The sequence below is a fragment of the Echinops telfairi genome, unplaced genomic scaffold, assembly GCF_000313985.2.
Source record: "Echinops telfairi isolate 266 unplaced genomic scaffold, ASM31398v2 ScPeMD7_5592;HRSCAF=6446, whole genome shotgun sequence".
Taxonomy (NCBI): Eukaryota; Metazoa; Chordata; class Mammalia; order Afrosoricida; family Tenrecidae; genus Echinops; species Echinops telfairi.
This window is the reverse complement of record NW_022109491.1, coordinates 23,535,644-23,555,239: the sequence shown is the minus strand read 5'-3', so window position 1 is coordinate 23,555,239 and position 19,596 is coordinate 23,535,644. Positions and strand designations below refer to the sequence as shown.

The 19,596-nt window shown below is 44.9% G+C and overlaps 1 protein-coding gene across 2 annotated transcripts in view; it reads left to right on the top strand.

The window, feature by feature from the left end:
- CBFA2T2 (CBFA2/RUNX1 partner transcriptional co-repressor 2) overlaps nucleotides 1–19,596 on the top strand; it is a 40,084-nt gene that overhangs the window by 19,457 nt on the left and 1,031 nt on the right. Inside the window, exons 6-9 of one of the 2 annotated variants that reach the window (XM_045295280.1) lie at nucleotides 1,402–1,487; nucleotides 2,611–2,809; nucleotides 15,193–15,261; nucleotides 15,827–16,014. In XM_045295280.1, coding sequence (XP_045151215.1) covers nucleotides 1,402–1,487; nucleotides 2,611–2,809; nucleotides 15,193–15,261; nucleotides 15,827–16,014 — 542 coding nt within the window. Of the gene's footprint in view, nucleotides 1–1,401; nucleotides 1,488–2,610; nucleotides 2,810–15,192; nucleotides 15,262–15,823; nucleotides 16,015–19,596 lie in introns of both variants that reach the window. The other variant, XM_004697930.2, reaches the window with a different exon arrangement.

Here is a 19,596-nt window from a genome sequence, read left to right as displayed (position 1 = left end):
CACCCACTTTGTCTTCAGCGGTTGTGTCGGGAAGATGAGCATCATAGAATGCCAGTTTAATAGAACCCACCTCCTTCTCAACGATATGTTTTTGTTGTTGTTTTGGGTCTTCTAGTATCTGTTACCTGATTCTGTTGACAAGTCTTGATCACACAGGCTGGTGTTGCTTCTTCCATGTGGGCTTGTTGCTTCTCTGCTAGATGGCTGCTTGTTTTAATTTCAAACCTTTAAGACCCCAGATGCTATATCTTTTGATAGGCAGGCACCATCAGCTTTCTTCGCCCCATTTGCTTTTGCACCCATGTTGTTTTCAGCAATGTGTCAGGAGGGTGAGCATCACAGAAGGCCAGGTTGTTAGAACAAAGTGTTCTTGCATTGAGGGAGGGCTTGAACAGAGGCCTGAAGTCCATCACTACCTCAGTGTATTGCCATATAGATATATGTACATAGGCCAATGCCTCTATTTTTATTAATTAATGTATTTACATATGTACACACATATGCTTATACCTCTATCCATAGCTTTGCTTCATAGATCTTTTCTGTTTCCTTTTACCTTCCTCCTGCCCCACCATCACACTCGCCCTTCTTCTGCCTCTTAGTGATTCCTCTCAACTAGATTGCTCTTGCTTCAACACCACCAGAATTTCTACATCTTCCTCGTTGTTGCTCTTAATTCCCTAGTTGTTCCCCTGCCTATGCTGTTGTTTGCTCACTGCTCCTTCCCCCCACCTCCTCCCCCCAAGTCCCTCTGGAACTGTAGGTCCCATTGCTTTCTCCTCAGGCTTGCTTCCTGTGGCTTTCTTATATTGGTATGCAAAACACCAATAACAAAGAGAAAACAAAAGGTCAAATAAAAAGATAAAAAAAAACCAAAAAAAAGGAAACTAGCAAAAACAAACAAAAAACAAAAAAGCATACATAATTCCAGGTCTGTCTGCTGACCTTTATGACTAACTCCTCACTGATCCTGGGGGTTCCAGGAATTGCCACTTCTGGCCTGAAGTCCATTTTGTGGGCTCCTCAGCGGTTTTGTGGCTTTGCTGTGCTCCTGTTGCTGATGTGTTACATACCTTCTTGGTATAAGACATCATTTTTTAAATATGAAGATGGTATCCCAGTTTTTATTTGTATTCTTGTGGCTACTTAAATGTTTGATTATCTCTGTGTTTAGAAGTCATTTGTACTTTCTCATCTGAGGTGTGCCTAATTATTTCTTTTACTTTTTCTTTGGTGCATTTTGCTTTTCATGATTGATTTATATATTCTATTTGTGTGGTTTTTGTATAATTTTATGATGCCTTAGTAATGCGCTCAAAGTTGATAGTGGTGTATTGACTTGGACGGATCCTGTCTTACTGTGTTCTCTCCTGTCTGCAAATTGGATGTCTCTTTTTGCAGGGCTCAATGGAGGTTATCAGGATGAGCTGGTAGACCACCGTCTGACAGAAAGAGAGTGGGCTGAAGAATGGAAACACCTCGATCATGTAAGGTCTTCAAATGCACAAGTTTCCCCAGCTGTAGACTTTTCAGTCTTACATGACTAAGAGCTGGTGAAATGTGTGCTTGCTTGAAGTGGCCATATGTGAAGACTGTGCTGTCTTCAGATAAAAGACCCCAGAGTTGCTATTTCTATACATAGGAATAACCCTCTCCTTGTAAAGTCAGGTTCCCAACTTGTTCAAATTGAATGGCTTTCATCTTTAAGGAACTTTTCCCCTGAGTTTTGTCCCCATGCAGGTAGAGACTGTCTTGAGGCAAACCTCGCAAAACTTGGATGGCAGTGCTAGGCCAGCATGTCATTCAGTAAATTCTAGTAAATACTTCAGTTCACTCCCTCGGTACTTCAGTTACAGACCTAAAGAGTCGCTTCCAACTCTGACTGCCTCAGACTACGAACAAAAACATGTTTGTGTAGTATGATGGTTAAGAGCATAGCTCTGAGGGCGCAAGTAGAAAGAAAATGCTTTGAAAGTGACGATGGCAGCATATGTACAAACGTGCTTGACACAATGGATCAATGTATGGATTGTGATAAGAGATGTAAGAGCTCCCAGTAAAAGTATTTAGTTTAAAAAAAAAAGAACATAGCTTTGGGAGCTCTTGTCTCAGCTTTGTGTCTTTATTTTTTAAGCTAGGAGAGTTTTTTGTAAAGTTGCTTCACCTTTAGCCTTAGTTTGCATAGCTTTGTCCCAAAATTTTTTTTTATGAATGCTGCATTAATTGGATTGGCTTGTAAGGTTTCAGTTAATGTATAAGATGCTTATCACGGCAACAAATGTACAAATGTGCTTGACACGATGGATGGATTGTGATAAGAGTTGTACGAGCCCCCAATAAAACAATTTTTAAAAAGGATGCTTTTCACATGTGGTCTATGAGAAGCTTTCGATAAAAGCAGCTGTGAATATACGTCTCCAGCGTTAGGCTGCCTTGGGAGTGTGAAGGCAAAAGTGTAATTTGGTTTCACCGTGATTTTTAAAGGATCACATGGAGAAGCAATGGCTGCTTTATCCTGGAAGAATCAAATCGCATCTATGCTTTATTTACCAAAACTTGATTTTTAATATCCTTACCTCCTCTCGGCCTTCCTTTCCCTGGCTCGCTCAGGCCCTGAACTGCATTATGGAGATGGTAGAGAAGACCCGGCGATCGATGGCAGTTCTGCGGCGCTGTCAGGAATCTGATCGCGAAGAACTCAACTACTGGAAACGGAGATGCAGTGAGAACACAGAGCTGAGGAAAACAGGGAGCGAACTGGTCTCCAGGCAGCACAGCCCCGGGAATGCGGATTCTCTTGGTGGCAATGGTAAGGGCAGAGTCCGAAGGGAACCCAGAATGAAACGCCAACCACTGGACTCCGCCTGGGATGGGAGGCTCAGTATTAACACACTTTCAAGGGAAGATAGTGCAGGGTGTGGAGTCTGGAAGAGTCCAGTGAGTGTGAGGCACCCAGGACCCATACCTGACATGTTTGTCAGCTGTTCCTTCTTCCTTGTGGAGAACTAGAATTGTTGTGATTTGATTCTGCTTCTAACTCTCTTGATGATGTGCTAGGTGATGACTGACAAAAGTTTGCTGGGGAAATCCCACCTGCCCCAAGCTGCTTTCGTGTCCGTCACTGGAAACATTGATCTCCTTCCTCCCACCCACCTCCCACATTCATGAACATTCCATGTATGGCCCATTGGCAGACAGTCTCCTACCAAAGACATTTCTGTACCAAACTATGTTATTAGACACACTTGTCTTGTCGTGCCTTTCCCAGGCTGACGCAGCAAAAGCATGAGCAGCGCTTCTCTCAGTCTAGGATATGTGCAGAACACCACAACCATTTTCTAGGAAAAGAGTACATGTTTCAGCCAGTGACAGCGGAGTGAGGGTCCTCTGATCAGGCTCCCTCCCCGCAAGTTCCCCCTTTAAGGATGAGCAGATCGCTTCCCATGGCAGACCCAGCCCTCAGAAGTCAGCTATTCGTCTCAAAAAGATGTGGAGGCGATTGAGGCAAAGCAAGAATGAATGTAGCCTGTCCCAATGTTGGAAACCAGGGAACCCCACCACCTACCCCACCCACAGAGGTGACTCTTGACCCAACCATAGATTAGCACCATCGCATAGGAATATCTAGTACCAGGAAGGCATCAGAGAGCGTCATCTATTCATAGGAACGTAAAGACAGAGCTGATTAATTCACCGGTATTCTCACCATGGGAAGCCTCCCAGGTGTGCAGTAAATTTGAATACTTACGTGAAACTACCAGAAGTTTCTCCCAGTCATCAGCTGTCCGTCACTGAGACTGCACGTGTGCAGGAGGGCTTGAGTAAAACGTAAGAGTGAACTACGCAGTCAGGGACTGGTTGTCTTCAGGCGATGTGCAGATCTTATTAGCAGTGTTTAAACTGCCTGTGCAATTCCATAGTTTGCCCTTCTTGGTCTTTATTTGAAGGTTTAACTGGAGTGACCTTAGGGAACCCTAAAACTGGACAGGCTCAATTTATGCCAGTTTCCTGTCAGTATTCTTAAAAGCACTTCCCTAGGTTTTTAGAACTGGAGCACAATTTAGGTGATAAATTAAATTGTTACTCTGGGTTTAGCTCTTCATGGATCCCAGTTTTTTCTTCTGTTTCTTTCCTCTCTGATACATGGGCATTGTGGTGCAGAAGAAAAACTTAATTCATATCCAAGCAACTGGTGTGTTTGGAATGTGGTCCCAAAGAGCCCATCAAGCTGCTTGCCAGTATTCTGTGAGGTGTGCGCAGCTAGCAGCAGGTGGTACTGGATGCTGTCAACAGGCTTTCTGAAGGAAACCTACTGAACCAAGCAGTGTGGTCAGAGATCGAACTGTTTATTTTGGCTCAAGTTTCTTTGCTCTTCTTCAGTCAGTAGCAAGCAGTTTGCAATCCAGCATTTTGAGTAGTGCTATCCTGTGGTAGGCAGTATTTATGGGCATACCACACAGAAATATGTGCTCCCTGGTGCGCTTTCGATCATTGGATAGTTTATGTATTGAACGTTTTGCCTTAAGCAGAAACCTTGGTGGGTTGTTATGTATTATATTTTCCCCAGGAGTGTGGGCAGGTGTGTAACATGCACAGGGGTTGTTGTTGGGGAGGGGAGGGGGTAGAGTATAATGAACACATATGCCTGCATTACTTGCCTAAAAGTATGGTGTGTGTTGAGCCGTGTTACAGTGATGTGGAGGAAAATTTAAATAATGGAAGTTTCCCTCATCTGGAAATGTGTGGTCACATTAATTTCGGAAACAAATTTTGTTCCTGGAGCGTTTTGTGATTTTATTAGTGTTGCTAAATTGCTCAAACCACAAAGTAAAAAGCTAGTTATCACAGACATCCTGAGAGTAACTTTGGGGGTGGGGTGGGAGGAAGGCAGGGGTGGGTGGAGTAGTGCAGAGTATGTTCTGATCGCCATCGACTGTGTTCTGGGTAAGTCTGCAGTCTTGTGAGCATCGCACCTGAGGCGTCTAGAGGCTTGGTGGCTGTTTAATTTTAGAATTTTTCATTAAGTTGTAAGTTCACTTTTTATGAACTTCTAATGATTTAATATTTCACAGTTGAAGCTTACAAATGAGAAAGGAAAACTATCTCCACTATTATTATTTCCACGTTTTTCTTGATCATAGGAGTCCACCGGGGCGACCTAAAGAAAAAGAGTGGCCAGTGCACTGATGATCCAAAAGCAAACTTTGTTTCCAAAGCACAGCTTTTTATATTAACGAGGCAAGCGTACATAGCTTGCATAGTGTAACAGTAACATCGTGATAAAATCGCTCTAAGCACAAACAATTCCTTGGGACTAATCTTATCTAAACAAATGCTGCTGTGTTCTGTGTCCACAGGGCATCTTGGAATATGGGAAAACACATGACCAATGTCCCAACGTTCTGGGTTACACAGTGTCCCCAAACACCCCTGAGAGTCACCAGTAAAACTCAGTGACTCTCTATAGTCACCTAAAGCATGCAGCAGAAGAAACAAAACTTAGCAGTCAGCATCTCTAAAAGACAACCGTGGAGCAATCCTGTCAAACTCGTAAGGGAAAGTCTTTACATCTAGAGTTCTATGAAACTCTAACCATTCTCAGTGCTATCAAGTTAATTCTGACTCATAGCCACCCTGAAGTGCAGAGTAGAACTGCCCCTGTGGGTGTCTGAGACTATAAACCTTTGGAGTAGAAAGCCTCATCTTACTCCTGCAGAGCGGTTGGTGGTTTTGAACTGCTGATCTTAGAGTTAGCGGTGCCATGTATACATTATCAGGCTCCTATTTGAATTCTATATCCAAACTAAACTATTAAGTGCTGGAAGAGAAATTTTAAAGTGGATGTCTCATATACTTTTCATCATGGTGTCTGCTGGTGAATGCATGGAAGTGAGCCCGAAAGTAACAAGAGAATTGTTGAGGGTTGTCCAAAGACACAAGCCAGTGCATTGTACATATACAAAGGGGTTTCTATCAAGGATTGGCTCTTGAAGTTACAGAGACGGGCAAGTTCCTAGTCCATGGGTCAGACATTAGGCTGGAGGCTTTGCCAGTCTCCCGTAGCTACGGAGACTGATAGCCCCAAGGCCGAGAGGTCAGACCACAGATTTTTAGTTTCAGAGGCAATGCATGTAAGGTTGGCAGGTTAGATAACAGGCTGCTGAGGACTCCCAGGATCAGAAGTCAATACAGCAGGCTGCTGGCTCAAGTCTAAAGAAGTGGCAGTCAGTGAGTGATTGTATGCAAGATCCAGACCCAGCAGAAGCAAGCAGATTTGTCCACAGCGTCTACTTATATTGGACAAAGGCCACACTGGGAATTACATCATAGAGGATTACTATGTCTTAACTCCCAAACCACTGAGAATCCTGGCCCAGTCAAGTTGACACAAACCTTAACTTTCCCAGTAGCCAACATGAGAAAAAGAGGGAGGCAATGAAGCAGTCTCGGGGCTACAAAGGTGCAGCAAACCTAGAGAGTGACTAGTTCAGACTGGAGCGGCCCAGATGGCTGTTAGAGATGGCATCCAAAAAATGAACTTTTACCAATCACAGTGATCAATGCATAATACCCCCCTACCCTCCAGGGAGATGAACAACAGAAACGTGGGTGAAGGGAGACAGTGATCGGTGTAAGATACGAAAACAATAATTTCTAATTTATCAAGGGGGCGGGGGAGGAGCTGATACCAAGGGCTCAAATAGAAAATAAATGTTTAGAAAATGATGATGGCTACTCATGTACAAATATGCTTGATATAGTTGTGTATGGAATGTTTTAAGAGCTGTGAGACACCACCCCCACCCCCGAATAAAGTGATTTTTTTTTTTTAAAAGAAAAGGGAACAAGAGATCTAAAGTCAATGGCAAGGAGGGCATAGAATGCCTGGTGGGATTTGATCAAGTTCAGTGTAGCCAAGAGGAAGCACAGAGAACCGAAAAAAGGTCAAACATGATAATGGGACAAGAAGAAAGTAAAAGGAAAAAGAGGAAAGAACTAGGAGGCAAAAGACATTTATAGACGTATAAACATAGGCAGGTACATATGCAAATATATTAATATATAGTGATAGGGATATAGATCTATGCACATATATTTATAGGTTAAGTATTAAGGTAGCAGATGGACATTGGGTCTCTACTCAAGTCCTCCCTCAACAGAAGAACACTTTGTTCTAATAGCCTGGCATTCTGTGATGCTTGCCTTCCCAACACGATCGCTGAAGTCAAAATGGGTGCATATACAAATGTGTTGGAGAAAGCTGATGGTGCCCAGCTATTACAAGGTACAGTGTCTGGGACCTTACAGACTTGAAGTTAAACAAGCGGCCATCTAACAGGGAAGCAACAAAGCCCACATGGAAGAAGCACACCAGCCTGTGTGATCAGGAGGTATCAACAGGATCAGATACCAAGCATCAAAAGACCCAAAACAAGCAATCATAATGATGTGAATGAGGTGAGTCGAAGTGGAGACCCAAAGTCCATCTGTAGACAATGGAACATCCCCTCACAGAAGGGTCACAAGGAAGGGGTGAACCAGCCAGGGTGCAGTATAGCACCAACGAAACACAGCATTCCTCTAGCTCTTTAATGGTTCCTCCAGCCCACTCTCCTGATTCCATGATCCCTAGACTGGAGCATGTACACTGGTAAGAGCTCTGGACTCATGGAATCCAGGACAGATAAACTCCTCAGGAACAATAATGAGAATAGTGATACCATGAGGGTGGGGGGAGAAAGGGGGAACTAATCACAATGATAGACTTATGACCACCCCCGGGGGCGGGAGATGAACAATAGAAACTTGGGTGAAGGGAGAAAGTAGATGGTGTAAAATATGAAAATAAAAATAATTTATAAATTATCAAGGGTTAATGAAGGTGGGAGGGTGGGGCAGGGAGGGGAAAACGCTTATTACCAAGGAGTCAAGAAAAATGTTTTGGAAATGATGGCAACATATGTACAAATGTGCTTGATGCCATTGATGTGTGGGCTATTACAAGAGCTGTAAGAGACCCCAATAAAATGATATTTTTTTTTAAAGAAAAGAAAGAGAATGAACTTTATATTGGAAGAAAATTTGAGATTAAGCTAGAAATAATTTTATCAGAAACTTAATAGCACGTGAATAAGCACAGCAATTATTAACTTAAGAAAAAACATTTAGTTCAAGATCAAAAGATTCATTGTGAACTGTGTGATTCGACTGTGATGAACATTTTCATAGAGCAACGTGAATGTTGACTTGGTTTAACTGGACCTGGGTGTGTCTGGGAGCCCTGGAGGTGCTGTGGGTTGTCTGTTGGGAGGAGTGAAAGGGGGAGTGGTGTGGCGGGAGGAGAGAAACAAAAGAGAACAAACTCCTGCCTGCCTGAGAGCAAGGCAGCAGTTGAGAAATTGAGATGTAGCAATAGCAAAGGCTCACCTGAAGTGGACCGTGAGTGAGTGTGGAGAGAGGAGTCCAGGTGGGCGTCTGCTGCTTCCTAACAAGTCAGGTAGCCCTCTTGGACTCTAAGCAGTTTGCTCTCATAGCCTTGATTTTTATTTTGTTTTTTAAGATAGTATATTCTCTTTCATGAAATTTAGTTGATGTTAAATTTAGAGCCCACACTAGTGATGCAAACTTAGAAACAAATTTTCTTAGGAACTTGCTTAAGAAAGTAGCTTTTTATTAAAAACAAGCCAATAATCTAGAATGACGCATTTCAGACTAGCACTGTGTTCCTCTCTTTGAACTTCCATTAAAGATGTATTTCATATTTGTTTACTATCTTGATAGTTTTGCTTTCAAAAAAAAGTTTTGAAAATTCATTTTTTAATTTTAATGAATCATTTTATTGGGGGCTCTTATAAAAATCCATACATCCATTGTATCAAGCACATTTGTACATATGTTGCCATTGTCAGAAAATAGGTATTTTTGCCATTGTTACAATCAAGAAAAATCCATTATTACCTGCAGAGAAATGACTGCCCTAGTTTGGTTTGGAAAGTCTCCACTTAGTTCTGTGTTGTAAACTAAACCTTTTCTTTGGGGTTCTCAGTTCTGGATGCCTATTAGCACCCACCTGGGAGCCTCTGGGAAAACCCTCATGCCTTGGCTCCACCCCCAGAAGTTCTGGCTCAATTGGTCCAATAGTGCCCTGGCTCCCAGAGTTGGGAACCATTACTTCGTGTGGTTATCATTTTACCCTCAGAGGTCTGGGTGCCCATTATTTCCTTTAGTGTAAAGCTGCATGGCTCTGTGGGAACCAGAGATGCAGAAAAAGGTCAATAGCCCATAACCTCACACGGAGCAATTTTTAAAAAAAATCATTTTATTAGGGGCTCATACAACTCTTATCACAATCCATACATACATCAATTGTGTAAAGCACATTGTACATTCATTGCCCTCATCATTCTCAAGACATTTGCTCTCCACTTAAGCCCCTGGCTTCAGCTCCTCATTTTTTCCCCTCCCTCCCCGCTCCACCCTCCCTTATGAACCCTTGATAATTTATAAATTATTATTTTGTCATATCTTGCCCTGCCTGACATCTCCCTTCACCAAACACTTTTCTGTTGTCCGCCCCCCAGGGAGGAGGTCACATATAAATCCTTGTAATCAATTCCCCCTTTCCAACCCACCCTCCCTCCACCCTCCCAGTGTCGCCACTCGCACCACTGGCCCTGAAGGGATCATCTGCCCTGAATTCCCTGTGTTTCCAGTTCCAGTTCCAGTTTCCTCTGGTCTAGCCGGATTTGTAAGGTAGAATTGGGATCATGATGACCCCTCAGATTGTACTGGCTGGTGTGCTTCTTCCATGTGGGCTTGTTGCTTCACTGTGGGATGGCCACTTGTTTAACTTCAAGCCTTTAAGACTCCAGATGCTATATCTTTTAATAACTGGGCACCATCTGCTCTCTTACATTTGTTTATGCACTTATTTTTTTCAGTGATTGGGGGTAGGGGGGTGAGCATCACAAAATGGCAGTTTGTTAGAAAAAGGTGTTCTTATATTGAGGGGAGGGTATGACCTGAGGCCCAAGGCCTGTCTGCAGCTTCAATGTATTGCCTTATAAATATATGTACATAGATCAATACCTGTATTTTTGTGGATTGATGTATTTACATAAGTACACACCTCCATTATTAATACCTCTATCTGTAGCTTTGCTTCCTAGAACCTTCCTCTGTTTCCTTTTGCCTCCTCCTGCTCCACCATCACTTTCCCCCTTCTTCCACCTCTTAGTACTTCCTCTCAGCTATGTCGCTGTTGCTCTAATAACCATACGATCTCTACAATTGTTGGTTTTAATTCCCTAGTTGTTCCCGTTTGTGGCATTGTTGGCTCACCCCACCCTTCCCCACCACCTTCTCCCCACAAGACCCTCCAGGTTGATCCCGTTGCTTTCTCCCCAAGCTTGTGTCCCATGCCTGTCTTATATAAGTAGGCAAACTAACAGTGTCCAGAGCCCTCCCACTAGTCCTCCTGGACACCAGGCCTGCCGCACACACGCCAAGGAGCTCTCAGTATGTGCTGCTTCCCTGGGCGCCGTCCTGACTCCTTCTGTCAGTAACATAATTTTAATGGCTATATTGTTTTCTACCGTATTATCATTTCCTCAAGCCATTCAGTTTGTTGTTCAAAATCTTGAGGCCTTTTCAAACGTATTGCATTTTTCCTTTAGGTTATAATTTTAGCCCTAAGACTGCTTGCTAGAGCATGGAAAACAGAGTCTGCTGTTCACTTGACTTAGACTTGTTTTGACGTCTCAGAGTTATCATTTTCCTTTATGGCTTGTTCTTAGACTTTTAGGTTACACCCCGAGACACTTACATCTACATTTCAGTTTCGTGTATTCTGGACATGGCGGGATGTCGCAAACATCAGTTACTGCTGAGTCATAGTTGCTGGTGGCCTGACTGCTGCTGAAGGTGGTAGTGTGGGCCTACTCCGACGGGCCTCTGAAGAAAGACCAGGCTATGTGCTTCCAAAGTCAGTTGAACCATGAGTCAGAATCAATCAGTTAAAACTCATCAAAATCAGATTTTACCTGATCTTGATGACTAGCCACACTTTATTCCCTCAACTAGTGGACATTCTGTTTCTACATTTTGGCCATTATGGACACTTTTATGAACCTTCAAGTACAGGATTTTGTGTAGATCCCACGTTCCCATTTCTCTCGGCTCTGTACTTATGTCAGATGGAATTCTGTTTCACCTCTTGAAGAACTGCCAGACTTTTCCAAAACAGCTGCCCCATTTTATATCCCGCCACCCCACCCCCCTCCTGCAGAGTATAAGGGTACCAATTTCTTCATATCTCACCAGCAGTTAGTTCGTAGCTGTCTGTTGGATGGTAGCTGTCTTGGAGGGTGTGGACTGGTGGCTCATTGTGGTTTTGCTTTGCACTTCCTTCGTAGCTGAACACGTGGAACATCTTCTCGTGTCCTTGTTGGCCATTTAGTGTATGTCCATTTGAGACATGTCTCTTCAGGTCCTTGGCCTATTTATATACTGTGGTGCTGGTGTTTTCCTTTCTGATGTAAGAGTTCTTCATGTATTTGCATCATTTAGCACCCTTACTAGGTATGTTTGTTGTACCTGTTCCCCCGTCCCGTGGGTTGTGTTTCACCTTCTCAATCATGCCCCTTGAAGCACACAAGCTTTAACTTGAACTCTGTGGGGGGGGTTGTTGCATATGCTCTTTGTTATATGTTCAAGAAACCATTGAACATGGTTCTTAATCAAAAGCCACAAGGATTCTTGCCGATGTTTTCTTCTAAGGGTTTAGTATTTGTAGCTCATATATATAGGCCTCTGACCTATTTTTAGTTAATTTGCATATTATGTGAGACAGGGGTCCAGTTTAATTCTTGTGCATGTGGCTATCTGGTTTTTCTAACACCATTTGTTTAATAGACTGTTCTTTCCCAATTTGACTTTGTTGAGAGGTTTGTTGCTTATTGTGATTTTTATAGTTTTCTGTTTCTAATCAAGGAGCATGTGATTCTTTTCATTGCCATGTCTTTTTTTTTTAACAGTTTGTTTACCTATAATGCAAGTACCATGTAAAACTCAGTGGTTTCAATACCATTTCTTTTTATGATTTTTACTCAAACAAAGAAGAAAAAAAAAACACCTCACTTTCATAGGGCCCATTCTGGTTCATAGTGACTCCATAGGACAAAGTAGAGCTGCCCCTGTGGGGTTCCCAACTATGAAAATCTTCATAGGAGCAAAAAGTCTCATCTTTTCCTGCTGAGCACTTGGTGGGTTTGAACCAAAGATCTTGATGTTATCAGCCATCAGCCCAGCGTGTAACCCTTTATGTCACCAGGGCTCCTTCTTAACGCCTTTAGTCCGCTTTTTTTTTTTTTCTTTAGTCAGCTTTAATCTATAATTGTGCCGACGTTTGTTTGTTGTGTATTGACAGTTTTGAAGAGTTGAGGCTAGCCAGTTCCTGTGTATTAAAGAAAGATTTTAGAGATACCGTATATACTCAATTATAAGCCAAGTGTTTTTTTTGTTTTGTTTTTGTTTTTAAGCCAAGTTTTTTCGGCACTTTTTTTAATACCATTTTTTGTGGTAAAATTAGGTGCCTCTGCTGATCGGCTTATACTCGAGTATATACGGTAGTGGTTTAGCGTAACTTATGTAGTATTGCTCTGAAGTATGCTTGATAACTTGGCTTATATCGACACATGCAGACCTGACCCTGGCATTGTGGTGCCTCCTGCCTTTCTTGAAGTCATATTTTTCACTGAGAAAAACATAGACCCCATGAGATAAGCTGCTGAAGCTGTCGGATCAATCAGACTTCAGGTTCTGAAGGGATCTGCCTTCACTCCCCACCATCCTTCCTGAGGATTTTTGATACCACTTTTAGGAGGGGTGAGGCTACTCTAGAAGAGAGAAAGTTTTACATACTTCTGATCTGCTAGGAACTGAACAATAATGCCATTGTCTGAGAATTTCCATTTAACGTGGTATAATTTTATCCTTTCAAGAATCTTTTACTCTCCCAGAATATACCCTTTGACTTCCCACACTTGAGAGGCCTACAATGAATATACTGCAAGTAAATGTTCACTTAATTGTGCTCATTCAGAACCTATACGTAGACCAAGAGGCAGTCACTTAAGTAGACGGAGGGGACCCTGCATGGTCTAAGATCAGAAAAGGTGTGCATTAGGGTCGTTTCCTTTCACCATGGTTACTCCGTCTGTACAGTGAGCAGATAATCAAGGACTCTATGAAAGGAAGGTGCCTGTAGGACTGCAGAGAGAGGAAGCCTTCACTAATTACCTGAGCTATGCCGTTAACACAAGTTTCCTGGAGGAGAGAGGGGAGAACTTGAACTTGAAACCTGCACTAGTGCCGATTGATCGAAGACCACAGCCCTTAGGGGTTACCCATCAGCATAAGAAGACAAAAATGCTCACTCATGGACCAGCGGAAAAGACGAAAGTTGTCTAGACGGTTTTCATTTGGTTGACACGCAATACTCCTGGAAGCAGCAGCCAAGAAGTCATAGGGAGGGTTGATGGCACTGGACACATCTGTTGGGAAAGACCTGTAAAGTGTGAATTGGAAAGGTGTCACTGTGAAGTGAGAGGCATCCCTGACCCGCGGTCAGGGCGTTCTTCTCGGTCACCCCGTGTCTGTTTGAAAGCTGGGCAGTGAGTTATGACCAAAACAGAATTGATGCCTTTGAATTGGGGTATTGGCAATGAATATTGAAAGTACCATCGACTAGCAGACAAATAAATGAATCTGTCTTGGAGGAAGTCCGTCCTCCTTAGACGTGAGGATGACGAGGCTTAATATCCGTGCTTTGCACATGTTATCAGAAAAGTGAATCTTGTTTGGTGAAATAGTAAGTCATTGATAAAAGAAAACCCTCAAGGCGACAGATTGACATAGTAGCTGCAGTGTTTGGTTCTCATACACAGTATATCAATCAGAACCAACTCAAGACTTAACTCAAGACTTTCAACGTTGTGTCAACTTAATCCATACTCTATGGTGGTTTTGACAGCATAGGAACAATTGCTGTTTGTTTTCATAGTGCAGGCCAGTGGTGTAAAAGGTGTGTTTTGTACGGTCTCCAGGGTTTATTTTTTATTTTGTAGCATGTAACACATATAAATTGTAGCTTTCCAGGAGGTAAGGAGGTGATCCAAACTCCAGGGTTTCTTGTAAAATCTAAAATATTTGTCAAATTAGTTCATCTGACTTCAAGATGAAGCATGAGAATGTTCCTAGATTCCAGAATTCCAAACTTGTCTTGCAAAAACCACCAAACTCCTTTACAGTGTAGTGCGTCTCACTTTATACTTCTGTCAGAGAAACAAGTGATCCTTCCTCCTCCAGTGCTTGTATACACCCAGAGCCATTTAAACAATGTAGTCTCTACAGAGATCCCACTGTCTGGGCAGGGGGTGGGGGGTGGGGGTTGTCCCACATATGAATGTACTAACTGACCCTTAATTGTATATTTCAAGTGGTCAACCTACATTTTATATATATTTTAATCCCCCCCCCTTTTTTTTTAACAACTACAAAGAAACTAGTCTGACACGGACTTATTTTCAAACTGTTTAAGCAATAGAACCATTTATTTTAAAACAATGTATCCTATCTAAGCAGAGATCTGTATAACCTATCCCTCCTCAGGAGCATTTTCAGGTACATTTGGAGATGTACTGTGCGTAGTTCTTTGCTACTTGCTTTTTCTTTTTTCCAGTAAGTTAGCTTATTGGAATTTTAAGAGACTTTAAGTGACCTTCCAAGTTGCCAAGAAACAAAAGTACGTGACATCTCCACAGAGCACTTGTCCAGGGCTATGCGTGATCAATGAGGTCAGACAAACACATACATATCTGGGGTTTGGGGGCAGACCCTAGAAATACATGTATGTTCATCAGGAAAAATGAGGATATTGATAAGCAAAAAGAAGAAACTGATGAGCATTTTTAACTATATGAGAGTGTGTCTTTTTGAAAACTAGTAATTGAGTGTACTGTTCTATAAATTGATTATGTCCTTTGTCAGAATATTTTTGTCACTACATGAATATAAATGCTTGCCTCTTTCTAAGTGGTGAATGGGAGATCTTATGGTTCATTGCTTCATGACAAGAAAGCATGCTGATTACAAAGGTGTCTTACTCCATTCTATATCTCTCTCACCGTGCAGATTCCCAGCGGGAATTCAGCAGCAGGCCAGGAACAGGATATGTACCTGTGGAGTTTTGGAAGAAAACTGGTATGTGTCTGCTGGGCTGTTTGTGTACTCTCAGTTTGTGGGAGCCTGGAACATAGTGTAGGGGCAAGATTGTTAACCTTTGATTTGAGCTTTGGGCCTGTTGCCTTCTCCAGTTTGTCTCCCACATCTTCCAAGCTGCCTATCAAGTGACTTGGCTGATCTGAACTTCCAGGGGGCTCTTAGAGCCAGTCCACGTCCCACACTCAGGATACACAAGGGGGCTTCCACATGTGCATAGAAAATGTCTATTGTCTTTCAGTTCCATTTTCCCATAAACATTTTGAAGCCCCCTTGGCTCACGGTCTCTAAGACACCTTTCCTTTATACTGCTGAACAGTAATGACCACATGGACTCTGCCTCTGGCTCATCTGCGTCCCCAGCCCCTCGTACAGTGCCCATCTCCGTCTGCACCCCCAGGAAAACGGTGTGCCACCGGAAGAAGGGCACACATCATGTGCTCATCAGCATGCGTTTCCGTCTCAGCTATGTCCCTCCATAGAAGTGATGCAGGCAAGGGACACCATTTCTCGGCCAGTTGACTGTACCGTTACTTTCTTCTAGAAGAAGCTGTGAACAAGGTGAAAATCCAGGCCATGTCGGAAGTGCAGAAGGCTGTTGCCGAGGCAGAGCAGAAAGCCTTCGAAGTGATCGCCACGGAGCGGGCGCGGATGGAGCAGACCATCGCAGACGTCAAGCGGCAAGCTGCAGAGGATGCCTTCCTCGTCATCAACGAGCAGGAGGAGTCCACCGAGGTCAGGTGACAAGCCCACACACAGCCCACTCTCACACTCGACAAGGGGCACTTTTGCCCAGGATCAGCCTAGAGAACGCTGGTTCTCACGCTGAGACTTCTTGAAAAATTATCTCCCTGGGGGTTCACTGCTTTCATTTGGAGTAGTTGACATTCACACGGCCAAGGAGGTTCCCGTGTGACCATTCCTGCCCGATCGTTCAGGGACAGTCATGTCTTGTTCAGCATGTCAGCAACATTTCACACTCATTGCATTCTGACACCTGAGTCTCTTGCGATCCACAAGGTCAGCAGTTCAAAACCACCAGCCACTCCACAGGAGAAAGTCAGACTTTCTACTCCTCTAAACGGTTACAGTCTCAGAAACTCACAGGGTCGTTCTACTGAGTCCTTTGGGGTCACTGTGAGTCGGCATATACTCAATGGCAGTGAGTTTGGTGTTTGGGTTTTACACATTGAGATAGTGCATTGTTATCGTCTGTTCATCTCATTCATTGTGTTTTGAAAATGCATCCTAAAGACAGAATTAATGTGACACTGGTGACCAGCCCTGGCGGGGGAGCATGCTGTTTATCAGACACTGTGCAAAGTGAGTGGCCTCTCCGGTCTTCACGGAGGTCCTCAAGGAGCTGCTGATCCAGACGTGGAAACCAGGGCGCGATGGCTCAGGGAGTATAGTGACAGTCCCACCTCTCCTACTGCCATTGAGTGCATTCTGACTCCTAGCGATCCTACAGGACAGGGCAGAGCTCCTGACTGGTTAGCAGTCCCACACACAACCGACAATGCACGCGCACACGGGACACGGCAACATTTACAGATAAGACAGTTGTTGATGGACCACCGTCACAGCTCAGGCACACCTGCCCAATGGCTCAAACCCTGGGCCCAGGGCTTAGTGACTCCACGAGAACTGAGAAGGGACAAGTGTCTGCCAACATCCCTTTTGAACGTTCCCCATCACTCTCACTTGAGCAGTGCTAAGCAGGCGGTGTGTAGATGACAATGCCTGCATGTCATCGGGCCTTGGTCACAGTTACCGTCAAGTTCCTGTTCACATCACCCCAACGAAGGCTGAATGAAGTGGTGGGGGGGGTGTCATGCACCTTTTTTTTTTCTTCTCTTTTGGAGTTGTGTTTCAGTAATATCTGTTTCTGTTCTCTAGATCTAACTAGTTTCTGTAGCCAATCACTTCAGTGACCATATTTGCCCGTGTTTTTGACCTTTGTATTGGGGTTTCTGGAGCACCAGTGTAGCATTTTCAGTCAGCATGTGTTCTGGAGCTAGACTGTGTGGATGGACGCTTCAGCTCAAGTTTACAATTATCACAAAGCACAAAGGGCCTTGCAGATGAGGACACCTTCATGCCCACACCTCCCAAAACAGGTCTGAGCCCAGGGTCTGTCTGCACCAGACCAGAGGGCAGCTGCCATCTGGAATTCTGCTTGAAGGCCAGTGGGTTTCACTGGAGCAGCGGTTTGGTGTCAGGGGCGGCACCCTCACACTGGCAGCATGCCCTGGGAGTCACTGTGCTTGTCTGTAGTGGGTGGAGCTGGCCTTAGTCCTGATGAGTATGAAACTACTCCTCTGAAACCACAGTGCACTGTGTGTGTGTGTGTGTAGGGGGCTGTCACCCATGGTCATGGTGGTCATGCTCAGTGCAGCAGCTGTGGCAGCTCCTCTAGGCCAGGTGCCAGCATCTCCCTGTAACGCCCCCCCTGGGGTGGAATGAGGGGAGGCTGGCTCCAGCAAACTACCGGGCTTCCCTTTGCTTGTGGGTTTGGGAGTCATTTTTGGTGGGGGGGGGGCAGGTTCTTTGTATGAGATAGAGGAGCTCTAGAATGGTGGACTCCGGGGATTTTGAAAAAAGCATTGCAAAGCCTCCCTAGAGGATGAGGGAGAGTGCTCCTTAAGGCTTCCGAGATCCGCTCCTGAGGAGCAGCTGGCGGGTCGAATGGCTGACCTTGAGCTTACTGGTCTGAGAGCCAGCCGGCTCTCCTGGTATTCTGACCCAAACCAAGCCTGTGGGCTCTGAGTCCATTCCACCCCATACATAGCGACCCTGTGTGACCTCTGTAGATCTGAAAGGGCGAGCTTGTAGTCTACAGTCTCCCCTCACCCAACAGTGCCCCCCAGCCCCCAGGAATTCTGGTACTTGGCATAAACTGATGGCCAGCCGGAGCTTGACATAGGAAATTCTGGAATTACATTACTGGCTTCCCAAGCCAGTAACTGTCAGGATTCCGAACCTTCTTCCCATTAACTATGAGGGCCGTTCAGCCACGGCCATTGCGCCCGCTCGGAGGAATGCGGACTTGGAACACAGCTGAAATAATAGGCCTTTCTGTGTTTTGTCTTGGCAAGAAGCCTCACTGTTGTCTGACACATCACCACGTTGTGCTTGCCCATCTGAGATCAGGGCCTGTGTGTGTGGGTCTCATACAGCCTGGCATTCTGTCTGTGAGCACAAGGGCAGCTGAGGTGCGAGCCCCAGAGGTCCCGCTCAGACCTAGTTCTGAGCTGTTCTGGCCCCTCCTCCTGTAGTTTGGCTCCGCCCCCAGCCAGCCCCAGGGTCCTTTCTGTAATGCTCTCTGGAACCAAGTTTGTTCCCTGAGTAAAGGTGGGGCGAAGTTATCTACTTTCCATCCTTGCACTTCATCGTTTTGTCCCTGCCCGTCAGGTCTTTGGCTTCCTCATCTGTGGAGAACAAAAGTGTGTGTGTGTAAGGGGGGAAGGGGTGTGGAGCTCCGTGGCCCTGAGGTCTTATGCTTGGGAACAGGTGTCCTGGTGCCATTGGCGGTGCCTTTTCCTGGCCTGGTGATTGGCTTCTGCCATCCAGAAGTGTTGGGGGTAGGCGGGGGCAGCAGGCCAGTTCCTGGGGTCCTTCTGGCCCCCAAGAAAGCCCCACCCTTGCCGGACCCCTCAGAAAATTAGGTGGCTAATGTCATCCCAGTGTTCCTCCTTCCCAGACAATGGGAAATGTCTGCCACTCTCGCAACTGCTACTTCCAGCCCCAGCTCTGTCCCTGGCACAACCTCTGCTCTCCACCCTTCTGCTCACCAACTAGCAAGAACTTAGCCTCCTTATAGGGAGTGCAGGTAGTCAGAAAACTCCCTGACTTAGACCTTAGGGGCCCTGTGCTGTGAGGCTTCACAGGTGCTTATGGTCCCCAAGCCAGAAACACATTCCCATGGTCCCCTGCACACCTGATTTAGCCGCATCAATGAGAGGAAGACGAACACAGCTGGGAGAAAGGAGGAGCCCATTCACCCCGCCCCTCATCGCCCATCTCAGTCCCCTGACAGTCAGCCTTTTAAAATTCTGTTAAAGGCTGTAAACAGGTTCAGTCCTGGGTGATGAAGCAACACCAGCACAGGCGCAGGCGGGCAGGAGACGCGGGTCTCTGCAGCGCGTATTGAGGCTGTGAGCCAGTGCCTTGCTCGTTTCAGTTCACCCGACTCTTGACGTTAGTCTGTTCCTGTTTCCCCTCTTCGGCTGTGCCTGCAGTCCCTGGTCAGAGGTCACGCATGGTCAGTAAGCACAGCGCCCATAGGGTAGTGAGCTGTTTGGGGCCCTGAACTTG